Source organism: Xyrauchen texanus, chromosome 13, assembly GCF_025860055.1.
Source record: "Xyrauchen texanus isolate HMW12.3.18 chromosome 13, RBS_HiC_50CHRs, whole genome shotgun sequence".
NCBI classification, from domain to species: Eukaryota; Metazoa; Chordata; class Actinopteri; order Cypriniformes; family Catostomidae; genus Xyrauchen; species Xyrauchen texanus.
The window spans coordinates 33,360,423-33,380,195 of record NC_068288.1 but is presented as its reverse complement, the minus strand read 5'-3'; the positions used below and the strand labels follow the sequence as shown (position 1 = coordinate 33,380,195).

Genomic DNA, 19,773 nt, shown 5'->3' with positions numbered 1-19,773 from the left:
CTTATACTTTAATTTATCACTATTAACAAAATCATTCATTTTAGAAAATGATCTGCACTCTCTCGGTACATAATCTATAAAAACTACAATATCCATGATCAGTTTCCTCCTCCTTCCATGACGTCATCACAGTTTCCCGATAGGCTTTGCTCTATTTTAAACAAATGCGCGAGTTCACCCCGCAAACCGCTGCTGTCAACAAAATAACGTCGATGCGCTAGTGAAGATTACATACAATTTAAAATCTACATTTAATTGAAGTACATATGTATGGCGCATGTGTAGCACCCAAATAGAGTCGCCTTTCCTTCATATTTGACCGTTTTGCCGAGTATGGTAAGTGGCACACAAACTAGTTTGTTTACACGGACTATGGATTAAAGCAGTTCTGAGTTAGCAAGATAACATGCTAGTTTGTAAGTGAACCAAGACAGCAGGAGATAATGAAACAAAATACATTTAATACAGCAACTTAAGCTCAAAGTATTACACTGATGAATGACTTGCCACATTCGTCCTACATCAGTTACAGCGATATTGTGTATGTATGTATGTATGTTGTATGTATGTATGTATGCTAGTTTAATATATATTGTTTATCAATTCACAATATGAAACTTTTTTCCACGACAGTCTAACTTGTAGTATATTAAATGTTGGTCCATAATTAGCTGTTTGTTTTGCAGAAACAAAAGTGACAACAGAATGAAGTGCTTGAGAACAGAGGAGTATGTCCAACAGCTGTCTTGTGTGAAGGACACTGTAGTTCTTCACAACGCACTGAAGGTAAAAGTCATTATTTTATATTGCGAACAGGTACAGCTTTCTAGAAAGATATAACTCACTCTGATTTAATTTAGTAACGGGTTGTTGGCGCAGAAAACCTATGGTATGCACTGGCGGCCTAAAGTTTGGGAAAAGTACAGATTTTGCTGTTTTAGAAGGAAATTGGTACTTTAATTCTCCAAAGTGGTATTCAACTGATAACTGAAAGTATAGTCAGGACATTTCTGATGTAAAAACACAGCACCATCACTATTTGAAAAAATTAAATGATCAAATCTAGACTGGTCCCATTTCCAGCAGCCATCATCACTCCAACACATTATCCTTGAGTAATCATGCTAAAAAAAAATCACTTGCCATTATATCAAACACAGTTGAAAGTTATTTGTTTCATTAAATAAAGCTTAACATTGTGTTTTTGCGTTACTGGTGTATGTAATAAACTGTCATGTCTTATGGTAAATATTAGGTCAAAAATGGCAAAAAAGCGCTTTCTCTAGAAACTTGTCAGTCAATGTTTTGAGGAATAAAGGCTATGCAATGCTTGAATTTTCCAAAAAACTGAACATTTCATACAAAGGTGTACACTACAGTCTTCAAAGACAAAGGACAACTGGCTCTAACAAGGACAGAAAGAGATGTGGAAGGCCAGATGTACAACTAAACAAGAGGATAAGCACATCAGAGACTCTAGTTTGAGAAATAGACACCTCACATGTCCTCAGCTGACAGCTTCATTGAATTCTACCTGCTCAACACCAGTTTCATGTACTACAGTAAAGAGAAAACTCAGGGGTGCAGGCCTTATGGAAGAATTGCAAAGAAAAAGTAACTTTTGAAACAGAAAAAGAAAAGGTTAGAGTGGGCAAAGAAAAAGACATTGGACAACAGAATTGGAAAAAAGTGTCTTGGATCTTAACTTCTATGGCAAGTGCTACAGGAAGTGTTGGGTGAAATGTCACCCGAGTATCGGGACAAACTGACAGCTAGAATGTCAATGATCTGCAAAGCTGTCATTGCTGCACGTGGAGTATTTATTTATTTTTATTTTTTTTGTGAGATCTCTTTGAAGTAATAGTAATTTTGCACATTATTAATGTCCTGACTATACATTGTGATCAGTTGAATGCCACTTTGGTGAATAAAAGTACCAATTTCTTTCCATAAGAGCATTGGATTTTAATTACTCCTTCAATGTGACATACATTAAACAAATTCAGTCAGTCTTAATTAGTTCATAAAAGCTGCAGTGCATAATAATCATTAAAGAATTGGTGAAATGCTGTGTAAAATAGTGTTATGTTATACTGCGGGACATGTCAACTTCCCATTAGTATTTAATGGCAACTACCCACATATTGCATACTGTTTAAACTTTTCTGGGTGTTCGTTCTGCTTCAGAAACATGTGGATGATGGCCTTGGTCTATACGGTCGCACAGTGTGTGATCGTATCATCCGAGCATGCAACCAGCGGCTGGGCAGTGGCACGCAGGACTCTGCTCATCAGGAGCGTCTAGTGGACTTAGTGGAACTGGCCGTCCAGGGGTTTGAATTGCTAGAAGAGCCTGGAATGCAGAGCAACCCATTTTATCTGGAGAAAATAGTGTTCCACATCCTACAGAAAGTTACCACCCTTAGAGCTCATGGCCCTGCTTGTCGACTGGGAAGACTCATGTACAGAAGGCTGAAGCAATTGTCTGCAGAGGTACAGTATGATTAAGATCCAACTGATCGTCAGTTTATCTCTAGTGTCCAAGTACTTTCTAAAGACCCTCTAAATGGCTCTGACTATATTGCTCTGTTAACAGACGGATGACTACCACGTTTTGGTGCGGAACTGCTTCGCAGTGCTGTGGAACGGTCTCCTGTCTAACAGTGGCCCAGCCCTCACTCCAAGAGACAAACTCCACTGTCAGCTACAAGCTTTGACTTTCAGACTCTTGGAGCAGGAGTCCAGCTCAGCCTCTTCCCCATCCAAAGTCCCTTTGTTTGTTCAGGAGGCAATCGGAGAGTATGAACGATCATGTGGGACTCTGACTCAAGACGATGTGAGTTTTTTGACCTCTGAATTACAAGAACTGATCCTCAGCCCTTTTATCAACCCATCTGAAGGGCGAGACTCTGCATTGATAAGTCCCTCTCTGCCTGTAAGGTGTGAGGTTGTGTTTAAGGTGTGTAAACTGCTTTGTAAGAGTCAGTTTTCAGCAGAGGCTCTTGAGCTGTTGCATAAAATTCTGGAGGGGGTCAAGGATCATGGTGGGCTGCATTCAGCTCTGAGTCTTGTCGATCGGGCAGTGCAGCTGCAGTGTGCGTTAAGCTCTGGAGGAGAATGCAGTAAGTCGTTCACAGAATGTGCACGTATCCTCAGGGGCCTGTCCACTGCCATGTCTGCCCCAGAGTGTCATGCCATTTTGGAGGCATGTCATCTGGTGATTTGGGCATTGGAGGCTGGCCAGAGTAAAGGGATGAGCATAGCTACATTGCTGACTTGTTTTTCTTTCTTGGAGGAATATCAGGAACTTCTACTTACATGGCAAAAGGTAAGACACTGTAATTTATTGTTAGTCATTGATTTGTGTTTGTGACTTTTTTAATCTCCTTTTTCTTCCAATTTTTAATGCCCAATTCCCACTACATAGTAGGTCCTCATGGTGGCATGGTAACTCACCTCAATCTGGGTGGTGGAGGACAAGTCTCAGTTGCCTCCGCTTCTGAGACTGTCAAGCCACGCATATTCTCGCGTGGCTTGTTGTGCATGACACTGAGGAGACTCCACATGTGGAGGCTCATGCTACTCTCTGCGATCCATGCACAACTTGCCACATGCCCCATTGAGAGCAAGGACCACTAATCGTGACCACAAGGTTACCCCATGTGACTCTACCCTCCCTAGCTACTGGACCAATTTGATTGCTTGGGAGACCATTTTGTGACTTTCATTGAAGTTTTGTGTGTTGTGTTCCAGGGGTCATTTTCACAGCAGATGCAGTACTCCCTTTGTTTAAGTTTTTACCAAGGCTTTATTAGCACATATGAAAGTCTCCACACATCTCAGGTAATGCAATAAACTATCATGAGACTGTGATCAAGGTATATTATGTTGAATGCATCAGCTAGTATTGATATCCTGTATTCAGGTGTCTACAGGCGAGACTCTGGACAGAGTGCTTTTGTATTGCCAAGCGACAGCAGGATGCATGCTGACTGAACTGCGGACACTCAACAATGACAATTTCTTTCTAAAATCAGGTACATCTTAAGTCACCCGAACTCTGCATGCTATTATAAAATGCAAAGATCTGACTCTGAGAGAGATCTGTCTGTCTGTCTGATTGGATAAGCACGTTGGATCCAGTAGTAATATAGTTGATATACACACCAGGGACTGCACATTAAATTAATTAAATTTTAAAGGAATATTCCAGGTGCAATACAAGTCAAGCTCAATTATCTGCATTTGTGACATCATATTGATTACCACAAAAATTTATTTTAATTGGGTCCTCCTTTTCTTGAAAATAATCTGGGTTCTAGTGAGGCACTTACAATGGAAGTGTATGGTGGCCCATTTTTGAACATTAAAATGTTCACTTTCAAAAGTATAGCCACAAGACAAACAATATGTGTGTTAACATGATTTTAGTTTGATAAAATCACTTACTGTGTAAAGTTGTAACTGATTTTACATTACATTTATGCATTTGGCAGACGCTTTTATCCGAAGCGACTTACAGAGAACTTATTACAGGGACAATCCCCCCGGAGCAACCTGGAGTTAAATTCCTTGCTCACAATTGTGGTGGCTGTGGGGATCGAACCAACGACCTTCTGATTAACAGTTATGTGCTTTAGACCACTGCGCCACCACCACTCCATGTAATAGTACACAAGTTTTAATAGAATAATTAATGTAAATGCTTTTGTAAGATTCACATTTCTGCCTTTTAAACTTCCATTGTAAGTATACATTTCCACTCAAATTGGTTATTACACATTGGTTATTTTTATTGGAAATAATTTTTTGTGGTAATCAAAATGATGCCACAAATTCTGTCGATTGAGCTTGACTTGGATTGAAGCTGGAATATTCCTTTAATGTGCATAGTCTACATATCTACTATAGTTAAGGTAACAAACACACTACTTGGCAGAAGAATCGTTTATTGTGATTATTACATTTATTTATTGAACATAAGTGTCTTTTCATTATATTTATTTACCGCGCTTAAGGAATTTTTAACTCTTATTTTGCATTCTGCCTAGTGATTGTTCACCTAAAAATTCTGTTATTTTCTCACCCTCATGCCATCCCAAATGTGTCTAACTTTCTTTCTTCAGCAGAACACATGAAGATTTTTAGAAAAATATTTCCACACTGTAGGCCCATTAAATGCAAGTAAATGGTGATCAGTTCTTTTGAAGATTAAAAAAGTTGAAAGTCAGCAAAAAAGTAATCCATATGTATCCAGTGGATAAATCCATGTGTTCAGAAGCGATATTATAGGTGTGGGTGAGAAACAGATTAATATGCAAGTACTTTTTTTAATACTTTAAGCTGCACCTTTGACCAGCCCCAACCAGAAGGTGGCGATATGCATGAAGATTGTGAATTGCCAAAAATCAAAAGAAGAATGTGAATGTGTGTTTCTCACCCACACCTGGCATATCGATTCTGAAGACATGGATTTAACCACTGGAGTCATATAGGTTACATTTATGCAGATTTTATATGATTTTTGGAGATTCACATTTCTGGTCAACATTCACTTGCATTATATGGACTTACAGAGCTGAGATATTCTTCCAAAAAAAAAATCTTAATTTGTGTTCAGCAGAAGAAAGAAATTCATACAATATAAATTTTTGGGTGAACTAACCCTTTAAGACCCAACCGTAAACTGTGGTGATATCACTATAATCATTAAAGTGATTCAAGAAACTCACTTTCTTTGTGTTTCCCCCTAGTGTGTGCGGTGAACAATGTGGTATACGAGCTGTTTAACAAGAAGTTGTATGATGGAGCATTTAGTTTGGCTGTGATTGTGTGCCAAGAGCTGTGTAAGGACTGCCCACCCTCTCTACCTGTGGACAGGGTAAAACTGCCGCTTTCTGTGTTCATTTGTAGAGTTAAAGGAATAATACACACAAATTATAATTCTCTCATCATTTACTCACCCTTATGCCGTCTCAAGCTTATATGAATTTATTTATTTCTGTGAAACACAAAGATTTTTTTTTGATGGAGATATGTTTATATCCTTACAATGCAAGTTAATTGGGTCCAACACTTTCAAGCTCTAAAAAGGACCTAAAGACAGCATAAAGCTAATCCATTTCTTCTGAAAGGATATGCCGCACATATTTGAGGCATGCCCACTACAAATTTGTGATGCACTTTTAGTACAGTCAGTAGCAGGGGCATGCTCCGATGATGCGCACAGATGATGACCGCGTCCGCCAGTTGAGAAAGTCTGGCCGGCGCGATGTCAGGTCTCGCTGACTGGCTTATGATGAAATTTGCGTCACGCATTATGTGCGCGGAGTGTTCTGCAACACGGACAAACAAAGTATACAGATACTTAGGCCTGTAGGTTTAAACTGCATTATATGCTTGTAGACTGTACATTTGTGTTGTGTGTTTGTGTTCAGGTGAATCGCTGCTTCATGCTGGTGGTGCAGTGTAGTAGGCGTGGGGGACAGCTGGATTGTGCTCTAGACTGGGTTGTGCGCTGGATTCTGGTTTTAGGCACTCAGGTTTTGGATCATCTTGCAGAACCTGTGTCATTGTGGGTCAAAACCAAGTGTGACGCAGCCCGAGCAGGAGAGGACGACACACGCCTGCGGTAACCTGCACTCATAAAGTGGAGCTAATAGTGTCTGAAACACTTAAATGGGATGGTTCATCAGAAAACATTATTCCAAACATGTATGAAGTCTTTCGTGAAACACAAGGAGATGTTAAGCATTTTGACAGCCCAGTCACCATTCACTTCATCGCAACGTTTTTACATTCAATGCAAGTAAATGATGACACAGGCTATCTATCCCTATCATTCTGCCAAACATCTCTTTTTGTGTTGCATGGAAGAAATCATATGGAAGATCTGAAGATCTCTTTCTTTGTCTTTTGATCAGGACTCTGAGGGATGGTTTGGGTGAAATATCGGTAGATGAGGAGGTGCTGATGTGTTTATTAGAGCAAGAGTTACGAGTTTATAAAGAGCAGACAGGAGACACAGCGCAGGAACGCTACAACACACTCTGTGATCTCCTAGATATCTGCCATGAAGATTCCCCACACACTCTGAGACGGGCTACTTACCTGTGTGAGATGGCACAGGTTGTGTGCTACCAGGACTTCAGACAACAGACTGACTGGTGGGTTTACACAAACTTAGGATCGTGTTCATTTATGTTCGGACCGTAACCTGCTTTTGTTTCACTTGAATCAGGATATTTCATTCATACAGTATTCAAGACATCAAAATTAGTTTCTTTGTGCTCTGCAATCAGCTCAGCAGTTGACTTTACCCATGAGGCATTGAGGTTGTTGGCGGCAGAGCCAAAGACAGCAGAGAATACTGATAGGCTGAAAGATGAGGAGGCACAGGCATCCCTTTGGCTCTACATCTGCACTCTTGAGTCCAATCTGCATGAGGTCAGAACTTTGGCGATGTGCATACCCAGAATACATTATACATATACATTTGCTTTATTGGTTTGGTGTGTGTTTCAGGCTGTGGACACAGAGAAGCGATTGCGTGCAGTGCAGGAGGTGAGTAAAACAGAGGTGAATTTGGATCCTGTTCCCACTAATGATCTGGAGTATGAGGACAAACAGAAATCACAAGAGAGCCAACTTGTCTATGATGGACTTCGCTTCAATCTACTGGCCCATAGCAGTAAGGCACACACACAGAATGCAATGGGAGACTGATCAAGTTGGCTTTATCAGAAATGTATCTGTTATGCATTTGAGGATTGATTAAGTGAACTGATGCTCTTGTGTGTATGTGTCAGAGCTGAGTGAGCCTTTAGATAGGTGTTTGTTTCTGTGGAGGAGTCTACTTGGGGGATCTGTGCCTGCAGTAAGAGACCCCAAACTCACAGCATCTTCAATCACACTGATGTCTGCCCTCTATACACTTATTGGCAAGGTAAGATAACAGACACACCAGTCACTGCATTCTCTGTAACATCAAGCTACTCGTCAAGCTCAAGGTGTGTTGCCTGTTCAAATATGTTATTTTAATAGTTTGAGTTTTGCACTGATGTTGGTGTCTGTCTCTGTTAGCACCTGCAAGCTCTGGAGGGATATCAGCTCGCTGCTGCCCTATTCCGCAGCCTTGGCGATGCCCAGAACAGTGCTAGCGCCCTTTGCCACTCTGCCAGGATCCTACTGTATTTGGGCTCCCCTCAACTTGCAAAGGTGACTTCAGCTAATGCTAAAAAAAAAGTAAATTCATATTTATGAAACATACATGGTCTTCATTCGACAGTTAACCTTATACACTCACCTAAAGGATTATTAGGAACACCTGTTCAATTTCTCATTAATGCAATTATCTAATCAACCAATCACATGGCAGTTGCTTCAATGCATTTAGGGGTGTGGTCCTGGTCAAGACAATCTCCTGAACTCCAAACTGAATGTCAGAATGGGAAAGAAAGGTGATTTAAGCAATTTTGAGCGTGGCATGGTTGTTGGTGCCAGACGGGCCGGTCTGAGTATTTCACAATCTGCTCAGTTACTGGGATTTTCACGCACAACCATTTCTAGGGTTTACAAAGAATGGTGTGAAAAGGGAAAAACATCCAGTATGCGGCAGTCCTGTGGGCTGAAAATGCCTTGTTGATGCTAGAAGTCAGAGGAGAATGGGCTGACTGATTCAAGCTGATAGAAGAGCAACTTTGCCTGAAATAACCACTCGTTACAACCGAGGTATGCAGCAAAGCATTTGTGAAGCCACAACATGCACAACCTTGAGGCGGATGGGCTACAACAGCAGAAGACCCCACCGGGTACCACTCATCTCCACTACAAATAGGAATAAGAGGCTACAATTTGCAAGAGCTCACCAAAATTGGACCGTTGAAGACTGGAAAAATGTTGCCTGGTCTGATGAGTCTCGATTTCTGTTGAGACATTCAGATGGTAGAGTCAGAATTTGGCGTAAACAGAATGAGAACATGGATCCATCATGCCTTGTTACCACTGTGCAGGCTGGTGGTGGTGGTGTAATGGTGTGGGGGATGTTTTCTTGGCACACTTTAGGCCCCTTAGTGCCAATTGGGCATCGTTTAAATGCCACGGCCTACCTGAGCATTGTTTCTGACCATGTCCATCCCTTTATGGCCACCATGTACCCATCCTCTGATGGCTACTTCCAGCAGGATAATGCACCATGTCACAAAGCTCGAATCATTTCAAATTGGTTTCTTGAACATGACAATGAGTTCACTGTACTAAAATGGCCCTCACAGTCACCAGATCTCAACCCAGTAGAGCATCTTTGGGATGTGGTGGAACGGGAGCTTCGTGCCCTGGATGTGCATCCCACAAATCTCCATCAACTGCAAGATGCTATCCTATCAATATGGGCCAACATTTCTAAAGAATGCTTTCAGCACCTTGTTGAATCAATGCCACATAGAATTAAGGCAGTTCTGAAGGCGAAAGGGGGTCAAACACAGTATTAGTATGGTGTTCCTAATAATCCTTTAGGTGAGTGTATCTGTACCTTGCACTAAAATCTATCGTTAAAAGATGTTCATGCCAGAACTTGTCTGTGTGTGTTTCAGGCAGAGTTAGAAAAAGCAGAACAGAGTTTGACATCTGACCCAAGCTCAGAGGCAATGTCTGTTATCTCAATGACGGCTATGCTGCAGAGAGCACAGATCTGCTTCACTTTAGGACAGGTAACACTCACTTGCATGTTGAAAATTGGCTCATTATCTTTCTTTCTAAAGCTACGGGCTTGACCCCAAGTAAATTAAAGTGCTGTATCAGTCAGTCAATTTAATTCATGAATTATTAAAGCTGTCTTTTAATTATAATTTTGTATACTTGCTTAGAGAACCACAGATCTGTCCCCACTCTGCAAGTGTTAAACTAGAAAAACACTTTGATTTGTGCTCAGCAGTGACAAGTCTTTGTCCCAGTACCAACGTCATCTCTCTATTAGGTGGAGCAAGGCGTATGCTGCCTGACAGAGGTGATAAAGCAGTCAGGTCAACATCATTCTAAGAGCTGGTACCTGCTCAGGGCACGAGCACTGCAGACAGCCAGTGAATATTTGAGTCTGGACACACAGGCTTTGGACTATCTGCTACGTCAGAGCATCATTCAACATGGTCTGTTCACATACATTACATGTGTTTTAAAGATACACTCACTGAGCACTTTATTAGGAACACATGCACACCTACTTATTCATGTGACTATCTAATCAGCCAATTGTGTGGCAGGAGTGCAATGCAGATGCGGGATAGGAGCTTCAGTTAATGTTCACATCAACCGTCAGAATGGGGAGAAATATTTTTTATCTCCGTGATTTTGACCATGGCATGATTGTTGGTGCCAGATAATGCTGATGTCCTGGGAGTTTCATACACAATAGTCTCTAGAGTTTACTTCGAAAGGTGCCCAAAAGAAAATCATCCAGTGAGCGACAGTTCTGTGGACGGAAACGCCTTGTTGATGAGAGTTCAACAAAGAGTGGCCAGACTGGTATGATCTGACAAAAGCTATGGAATCTCTGATAACCCCTCTGTACAACTGTAGTGAGCAGAATAGCATCTCAGAATGCACAACATGTCAAACCTCGAGGCAGATGGGCTACAACAGCAGAATACCACGTTGGGCACTTTATTACGGCCATAGTGTTCCTAATAAAGTGCTTGGTGAGTGTTGATGTCACTAGCATTTATATCCAGTGTAATTCTTACACTGTTTAAGTCCAGGATGTTTTCTTACTGGAACTTTCATGACCGCAAAGGAAAAGAAATCACCATGGTGAAACAAAGGCAAAATTGTTGCATTTTGCATGTACACAAATCTGTGTTTGATGTAGTGAATTTGTATGTTGTAGGTGTGAAGACTCCAGATGCAGCTCAATATGAAGGGTTGAAGCTGTTGTGCAGCTTGGTGATGATGTTGCTGGGCAATGGGTTTTATGGTGCCCCTGGACCAAACACCGACACTCGCTTTGTAGATCAAGGTACAATCTGCTGCGATGATTTCAGAACTTGGAAGATATTCCAGGTTCAATATAAGTGAAGCAGCATCTGTGGCCTGCTGTCAGTTACCACAAAACACAAACTTGACATGTCCCTCAGTTTGTAAAAATGAATGGGAATGTGTTTTCAGTCAAGTTCTTTCAATGGAAGCCTAACAGGTATTATTGTCTGTGGTAATCAACAGCATACCACAAAAGCTGTCAATAGACATAGTTGAAGACAAGTTGAAAATAACGTGTAGTTCTCATAATTTATTTCAAACAGGAGTAATAAAAGAACACACAATGTACTCTTAAGTACCTGAAACTATTTGGGTGTGATTTCTCTGTAGGAGACAGTGTTGTGTTTAAGTGGCTGTTGCTGAGTGAGGTGCTGGTATGTTCTGAGAGGATGGTGACAATTAGGAGCAGCAGTGGGGCCGTTCATGAAGCTAAAGCTCAGTGTTTGGAGGCACTAAAACTGGCCACCAAACTGCAGACCCTCAGCCAGTGAGTACATATGTCATATCTGTGATTATGAAAGAGGCTGAATGTGTTCACATTAAACATGTGTTTCTGACATCGAGGGTTGACGTTTGATACCTCCAAACCTTAACTGCGCTGTTAATGCTTTCTCCTCTTCAAAGTCCTTTTTTATATTAAAGTAGGCTTGAATATGTGTCTAAGACACAAGTGTTTGTGTGTGCCTGCTTGTGGATTTTTCACACATGATGTGATTGTGTGTTTGTAGCTGTGCTGAGCTGTTGGTGTTGAAAGCAGAACTGGAGTTGATGAAGGGAGCAACTGAAGCCAGTGGTTTAGACCTGGAGCAAGTTAGAAACTTACTGGATCTGTGCACAGGTAAAGATGTAGTCCGAGCCACTTTGACAATACTTCTGTAAACAACGAATCCAGAGTCATGATACCTTGAAACCTCTCTGTAGCCATAACCTCCCAAAATGTTTCTCATTTATGGATGGGTGTTTTATTGAACATAAAAACAGTACAGTATTAACGTGATTAATTTGTGTCCTCTCACCTTCATGCAGATTTTGGCCAGGAACAACAACAGAAGTGTGACTTGAAAATTAAACCTCGCAAAGGACGGCCAGCTGCTCCTCCTTCCTCTGGTGATGTCCCTGAGGAAGAGGAGGATCTGAGTGGAATCCTCAGCTCTCGTGCCTTTCTCAAGGAGCCTGTGGAGGCCATGTCTAGATTAGGAAGCCAAGGAGCATCTCCCCCTTTAAAGCCCAAACGCCAGTGTGGGCTTTCCTGCCTGACCCATGCAGAGACCTGCTCCTGTTCCTGCTGCAGCGAGCTCAGCTTGGCTCGAGTCAGTGTCCACTGGGCTCTGATACAGGCAGATCTCCAGTCAGACCAAGAGGTATCACGACGACTACGCCACTCTGCCAGGAAACGTTGCCGTGGTGTCATAGCTAAGCTCCAAAGCAATTTGGCAATTCTTGTATCTTCTAAAAAGTCAGTTGGGCTGACACTGCTGCAAGCAGAACTCGGCAGAATGCATTTGGGCACTGTGCTTCATCTTCTCAGATCTGGAGACAAAGGGAAAGCTGCAGCACTGTGGGAGGAGATAGATGCAGGATTGGAGGCAGTGAAGCCAAAAGGGGCATTGATGCCAGAGCTTGGACCCATAAGAGCTGCTCTGCTGGAGGCTAAAGCTGTAGCCTGCCTCTTGGCCCTGGCCATGAAGAAACAGAGCACACCTGAAGAACTGTTCTCCAGTGTCTGGTGCTGGAACCCACCAAAGACCAAACTCCAAATAAAAACTAAAACCCAACCTGACAGCATTCCATCTGAAAACAGGAAAACCAAAGAGTTATCTTTAGTTTCTAAGAAAGCAAAAGATTCTGGGCCCAAAATTACCATCACAAAATCCTCAATGGTTTTCAAAACGCCCAAACCATCAAGGACTTTGCGGCCCAAATCGGCCTCCACTAGCATTAGTGATATAAGAGCATTTGACTTCACCAATGAGGTTCCTGAGATTTCTGTCTTTACACCCTCTCTAACACCTGCCAGCCGTCGTGGGATCATAAAGTCAAAAGCTGCCCCAAAGGGATCATTTGAGGTCTACAAAGATTCTTCTCCTGCAGAAGAGAAACCTGTGGTTGTGCCTGCTGCGCCTAAACGGACCAAGCGCTCTCGTTTCAAGGTTTGACCAATAAATTCTGTAGTTCCTACTTGAAAGAAACTGATGTTTTTATTTCTCTCACATGTGGTGCTTGCCTTGGCAAATATCACTTTTACTATTGCTCATATTTTGTGTTCGGGGTCTATTCAAATCTCTAATACTAATCATTGAACTTTGACTTGTCCCGTACCGTATGTTCTATCAGTCAGTAGCACAATATCTCATATCATGTGGCTTATTGAAAGGTATGCTTTTACTGTCTTTTTTAAGCAAAGAAACTTGCCTAGTGGATAATTACAATTTTGATAGACAGAGGGGAGATCAGAGTCATATCTAGCAATCAGAATTATCATAGTGACTTGGGGGTGGGTCTTTTAACTAGTTTTTATATTCTGGGGGATACAAACATTAAAGAAGTTTGGGAAATGAGTGAGTCTGTCAAATCTTTGTAAAAATTATTGAAAAGGGGGTCCCTGCAAATACTGAAGTGAAGTGATGGCATCATCTCACAATCTTAATGTAAAAAGGCAGCATTTTTTGAGAAGGTAGTTGACTTCGAGGCAAATGCTCCTGTTTTCAATGTTTTTTTTCTTGATTTCTACGAGCTATAAAATTGAACATAAAACCAATATTTGAGGGAAAAAAACATGGAAATGTATGTATTATGTGAGTCCTAAAGTGTTGGAAAATAGAGGTACCTTTTATTGCCCTTTTGAGGGTAAATTTGAAACATAAGCAGCCACCCAGAACACCCTAGAAACCATATAGCAACATGCTAAACACCACTCAAAACCCCTTAGCAACCACATCTCGATGCCCTTCTAACCACCCAGAACTCTACCGTCGTGAAAGCAAGTTTTGCAAGCGCAAGCACCACTCTAAAAATATTGTTGAGATTTCAAAGTGAAGTGTGTAATATCTGTGCCACTAGAGTCACCAAACATAACTGCAAAAACAACAAATATGAAACTTGTATCTTCAGATATAACAATATCTTCAAAAATGTAATCAAGTCTTCTCTCTCAGGTCGAGTTCAGTGATGAAAGTGACACTGAAAGCGCACCTCCTGCTGTAGCGAAGTCTGAGAAAAAGCGAAACGCTTCCAACTCTAAAACGCGCACCCTAAAGCCAGCCCTGAACTCCAACCCTAGTGATGCCAAACTTCCTGTAAACCTCACTGTTGAACCAGATCCTCCCAGAAGGGCCCGGACCAGTAAGAAAAGCACAGCCCTGCCCTCCACCAGCTGTCTCTCCTCTGAGGAAGAAACTAGTTTATCCTCTGGACGCACACGCAGGGGCCGGCCAAAGAAGAGTCAGAGTTCAGAGGTCACAGAGGAACCAGAGAGGATGAGGATGATTAAAGAGGATGAAAATGAGGTTCTTTTGAATATCAGCCTGGAGGAGCTCAGAGGTTCTGATACGGAAATGAAAGACACAGGTGTGTATGTCAAACAAAATGTACAGAATTAAATAGCTTAGAGGCTGGTTGAACTTGATTTTGTGTATGTTGTTCTAGGTAGCCCAGATGTAGATTGTGAGGTCCTGAGGAGAGATCTGGGTGCAGATGTTGGACAGGAGTGTTTTAGTGAGCTCAGGAGGACTGGACCGAATGGTGCTGGAGCTCAGACATCCCTACCACACCCTCATACACCTCTAGGTAAAACAAAGATGGTTGATCTTTAGAAAAGAAAATGGCCAAAGAACAGTGACATGGCCATTACAGAGCATGTAGATACCCAAGACCAAAGAACATCTATAACCACGTTTACATGCACTTCTTACCGGAGAATGTGGCCTAATGTGGTCATGTAAAAGCATAAGCAGCGTTCTTATGGGTTTTTGAGGAGTGCGCATGTCCGTAAACAGAACAGATAACAAACGTCATAGGATGGAGCCCAACAACAAGTCAAATGCTCATGGGAGAAAGGTGCCTCAGGTTGTTCCTGGCAGGGCACTCCGCTTTACAGGCTACATATGGTTAGGTTATCTGCTGCCTGCCAGGAAGAAACCGAGGAAACTTTGTACAATTACATGAGAGGGAAATTCCACTACTGCAGGGCAAAAGTGACAGAAACAAACACAGCCGCAACTCAGTAATATCTGGAAATAAAGCTGGGAAAAAAATAATTAAATATCAAAGTCTTTCTCGGGTCCCATGTTTGTCATTTACACAAGCAACGCGGGAAACAGCCGCTTGTATACAGGAGTAAAGAGAGCCACGAACACGGCTCAAGTAAACCCATACACCGCTTTCTCACAAATGGCTTTCTGATGTCCACGTAAACATAATCTGTCTTGACCAGGCCCACATGAAATCTGCAGGTTTTTTTCATATACTGAGCTGACTTTAGAGGGTTTGATTAAGTGAACGGAGTACTACAATCTCATTGGTAGCTAAAATATAACCAAAATATTAAAACAATTTACATGCAAAGGATGTTTACTATTTAAATGATGGGCATTCTGAAATATTTTGTTCAGAATTTTGCTGAATGTCTTTAATAACATAAATGCGTGTGTTTGTTTTAGCTGACCTGTCATTAGAGGCGATCCAGTCGCACCTTCGTTCCTCATGGCTCCTCCTCCACCACTACCCCCCTCCCTGCATTTATCCCCACGTCTGCTCAGTGCTTGCTCAGTCACTCGGCCAGACTGATCCCACCACCACAGCAATGCTGCATGCACAGTCGCTTGGGGTGTCTACTCGCCACCACATGACCCGTCATGTTGTTAGCCAGTTCAGGTATGTCACTCACCACTGTGTTGAGGAAGCATTTGCAGATGTTTACTCAGGCCAATTTCCTCCTTAAAAGAATTACTTCTACCTAGTCTTTATTATTTTGCTCTGTTTCTCTCTCTGTAGGAAGCTGAAGAAATCTTGTAATGATGTAGCAGAGGGTCTTGGTGCTCTGAGTCTGGAGGAATCATCTGGGGTGACACAGTCACAGAAACTCTCTGCACTAGAGCAGATCTTTTCCTTCACCTCATCACACCCAACAAAGTTCCCACAATCACACATTGAGGAGTTCAATCAGCAGCTGAAAGATCTGCCATCAGGTAATAACTTCAAAGAGAAAGTATACAGACTATCCCGTACACTGAGTGAAAATGTAACTTTCGCCAAGCAACAAATGCTGGCCAGTTACTTCGCGATTTGAATCATGCATTATTGTAATTCCTATACAATGTAAGAAAAATAGTGACACAATTACAGTACATTTTGGGGGAAACGGATACAATGACAAAATAATTTAATGAAATAATGCAAGTAAGAAATGATAATGCAATTTACACAATTCATCTGAGATACAAATAAAATAAACCTTGTTTTTGAGTATTAGCAATCAAATTTTGTATTGTTTCCATAGGAATAACAGTGTGCATGCTCTCGCTCACGGGGGTGTATCCTGATGAGATTGGCAGCACTATTCTTCTGACCCGACTAGAGCGAGACTCCACCCCAATTACTATGAGAATCCCTACTGCAGACAGAGAGGTAAAGATGTGTTCACACTTCACAAGTGTGTGTGGGTTTTGACACTCTTAGAGCTTTGGTGTTTGTCTTAATTTTTAATCTAATGAAACACTTTGCATAAACATGAGTTTGCATGGGTTGTTTTTGTAATTCTATAGCACTCAGTTCCCATGCTGCTTGAAGAGATGGATGGAGTGTTGAAGGGGCAGAAGGAGGTGAGCGTGGTTGCAGAGAAATCACAGTGGTGGGAGGGACGAAAGGCTTTGGATGCCCGTGTGGAGGTGAGACAAGATCTGTTTGACATTTGTGAAATTAGAAAATGATTAATGTTCAAAGAGAAAATAAATGTAGAATTGACAATGACCATTTCACTCTGTTAGTCTTTTTCTTTTCTTTTTTTTTTCTTTTTTATATGCATGTCTTTGCCTATCAGAAATTACTTGAGGAGATGCAGGATGCTTTGGGAGTGTGGCGAACTTTACTCCTCCCTTTGACCTCTGACCCTGAGCTAGAAGTTCAAGTTAAGTGCTTTCAACAGGCACTGAAAGGAACAAAGATCACACGGGACATGCTCATGGTATGTGTTGCCTATTTGTGCCTGCATCTCTTCTCATTTTGCATTTGGAGTATTTACAGGTAGTTAAAATTGAGGTGAGATGTATCTTTCATATTTGTCTATGTTGATTGTTGAGAATAGATTAGTATTTCTCCTTGAAGAGTACAGTCAAAGCTAAACAATATCTTATAGATCACATATCCTCATTGCCATCACTTTCTCTATCAAGGTGGTTCTCTCTGCATCTCCACTTTTGTCCCTGCCGGACCTACAGTCTCTTGTGGAGGGGACAGGTTTGCAGGACAGGGACTTCCTGAGGCTTCTACAGGGGTGTGTGACTGAACTGAAAGGGAGGGAGGAACCACAAGGACATACGGTTCTGATCTTGGACAAGGTAGACTATCATGTACATCCCATGTACTATCCACTGGTAAATTATAGCATGTTAAAAATGCAGTTGTGGTTATGCGAAATCTGCCAGTCATTTTGAGTTTTGTTCTGAGCAGCCTTTGAAGGACAGAGCTCATCCTGCAATTTGGTTAATCTGATTGTGTGTGTGTGTGTGTGTACGCGCGTGTGTGTGTTTTCATCTCATTCTAATGTTTTTGTGTTTCTGCAGTACTTGCAGAGGTTGCCATGGGAGAACATTGCTTGTCTGAAATCATGTTCTGTCACTCGAATGCCCTCTTTGCATGCAGTACTAGGACACAGTCATCTGAAACAGGTAAATGCTACACTGTGGAATCACACACAGAATATTTACTACACGTGTATAAAGCTCTATTTTTTTAAAGCAATAGTTTACCCAGAAATTTGACAATTTATATGCTTTTTACATGTCATTTAACTTTTCTTTCCTCTGTAAAAAGCAAAAGGAGTTATTTTGCAGAATGTCCTGGTTGATCTTTTGTATTTGGTTCTCATGTGTTTTGGTAAACAATGTTTCATGCTATTGAGACATGCCTTTTTAGAAAGTGCAAATTCGAGAGCTATATTTTTCATCCTTTCCTCACACAATGCTGTGTAACGATCATATTGCTCCAGAAGACTTTACTTTTATGATGCTTTTTGTGGAGCCTTGCAATCCCATTCACTCTTTCCCCTTCATTCTATAAAAAAAAGAGAAGCCAAAATATCTCCTTTTGTGTTCCATAAAAAACAGATATGTGTATTGAATGATATGAGGGTGTGTAAATGACTGAATACATTTTTTTTGTATCTTTATTCTGTTAATCTCCCTTTTCATAGATGGATTCTAGCTGTGTGTTGTCTTGTGGTGTGAACCCCAAGCAAGTTTACTATGTGCTGAACCCAGATGGAAACCTGCCTGACACTGAGAAGCGGTTTCAAGAATGGTTCACTGGGTAAGTTCAAAATGCATGTACTCTTTCACAGATGCAGTTGTGTAGATGGTCCTATTAACAATCTGGCTCCTATCCTGTTTGTAATTGGCCAGTGAGCGGGCATGGCAGGGGGTTTGTGGAACTGCTCCTGATCAAGATAAATTACAAGAGGCTGTGACCACGAAAGACCTCTATATGTGAGTGAAATTGATAAAGGCCATTATTAGAGAATTAAATATGAAGATGAAAGGATTTGTGCTTGACCGTATGTATCTGTATCTCGTGCAGTTACATAGGGCATGGTGCAGGAGCCCGATTTCTGGATGCTCAAACAGTTTTGAAAGGGTCTTTGCGGGCTGTGGCTCTCTTGTTCGGCTGCAGCAGTGCTGCTCTCAGTGTACTTGGCCACCAGGAGGGAACAGGGATCATCCTTAGCTATCTGACCGCTGGATGGTAATGTGCACATCCAAGTACAAAAAAAAAACATTATCAGGCACATTATTAAGTAGAACGTTGTAGGAATTGCTAATCTTTATTTTTGAATGTCTGTTGTTTTTCTCTGCACCAGCCCACTGGTGCTTGGTAACCTGTGGGATGTGACTGATCGTGATTTGGATCGCTTCACGTCAGCGCTGCTCCAGTCCTGGCTCTCTGCTGGCCCTGGCTCCTCCCTGCTTCAGCATTTAGCAGAGTCGCGTAATGCTACGCACCTCAAACATATAATTGGTGCTGCGCCGATTGCATATGGCTTGCCTGTGTATATTTGCTAGCCTAGATGCTTAAATTCTAACTTTATTCACAGCTAATTTACCAGATTTTATTGTATAAATGCACCATTTTTTTTCTTTAAGCTTTATGAAAATGAATTTCATTGGAGGAACAACAATGACAGTGTGTTCATTCTAAGACTGCTGTTTTAAACATTAAGCCATGTTAGTGATTGCTGATTTAGTTTGCTCATACTTTACTAAATTATTTTAAGACACATTTGTTTTTGGTGTGTATATTTTTATACATTGTGTCTAACATTTTTATTTACTGTTTTTAATCCAATGCCAAACTGCTTTAAAATAAAATGATTTTATAACATGTTCCTTTGCTTCGGCAGTTATTTCAACTTCATAATGTGTAGCAGTGGGAAAAAATCCTATTGCTCACTAATCTAACAGTTTCCTTACACCCTTAAAAAAAACATATATTGTATCACTAATGTCTTCTGTATGCCTGTTTTCCTGAAAATCC

At 41.3% G+C, this 19,773-nt stretch overlaps 1 protein-coding gene across 1 annotated transcript; it reads left to right on the top strand.

Annotated features, from left to right (window-relative positions):
* The first annotated feature begins 187 nt into the window (after nucleotides 1-187).
* espl1 (extra spindle pole bodies like 1, separase) lies at nucleotides 188-19,582 on the top strand. Its single transcript, XM_052140302.1, has 32 exons — nucleotides 188-336; nucleotides 687-786; nucleotides 2,188-2,493; nucleotides 2,597-3,328; nucleotides 3,754-3,843; nucleotides 3,926-4,037; nucleotides 5,754-5,881; nucleotides 6,438-6,631; nucleotides 6,924-7,166; nucleotides 7,302-7,446; nucleotides 7,525-7,690; nucleotides 7,809-7,945; nucleotides 8,083-8,217; nucleotides 9,591-9,707; nucleotides 9,974-10,142; nucleotides 10,880-11,008; nucleotides 11,359-11,515; nucleotides 11,757-11,866; nucleotides 12,055-13,178; nucleotides 14,184-14,595; nucleotides 14,674-14,814; nucleotides 15,687-15,900; nucleotides 16,021-16,214; nucleotides 16,526-16,653; nucleotides 16,791-16,913; nucleotides 17,066-17,209; nucleotides 17,418-17,582; nucleotides 17,808-17,912; nucleotides 18,437-18,552; nucleotides 18,645-18,728; nucleotides 18,820-18,984; nucleotides 19,100-19,582. The coding sequence occupies exons 2-32, from the start codon at nucleotides 706-708 to the stop codon at nucleotides 19,299-19,301; spliced, it is 6,468 nt and encodes a 2,155-aa protein (XP_051996262.1). The 5' UTR covers nucleotides 188-336; nucleotides 687-705; the 3' UTR covers nucleotides 19,302-19,582.
* Nucleotides 19,583-19,773: the final 191 nt, after the last annotated feature.

What these genes read in the sequence shown, in the direction of transcription:
- espl1 (XM_052140302.1), top strand. Translation starts at nt 706, where the DNA reads ATGAAGTGCTTGAGAACAGAGGAGTATGTCCAACAGCTGTCTTGTGTG. An exon ending in TTCAGACAACAGACTGACTG is followed by an intron (nt 7,167 to 7,301) that starts GTGGGTTTACAC and finishes CTCTGCAATCAG; the next exon opens with CTCAGCAGTTGACTTTACCC. An exon ending in GCTCCCCTCAACTTGCAAAG is followed by an intron (nt 8,218 to 9,590) that starts GTGACTTCAGCT and finishes TGTGTGTTTCAG; the next exon opens with GCAGAGTTAGAAAAAGCAGA.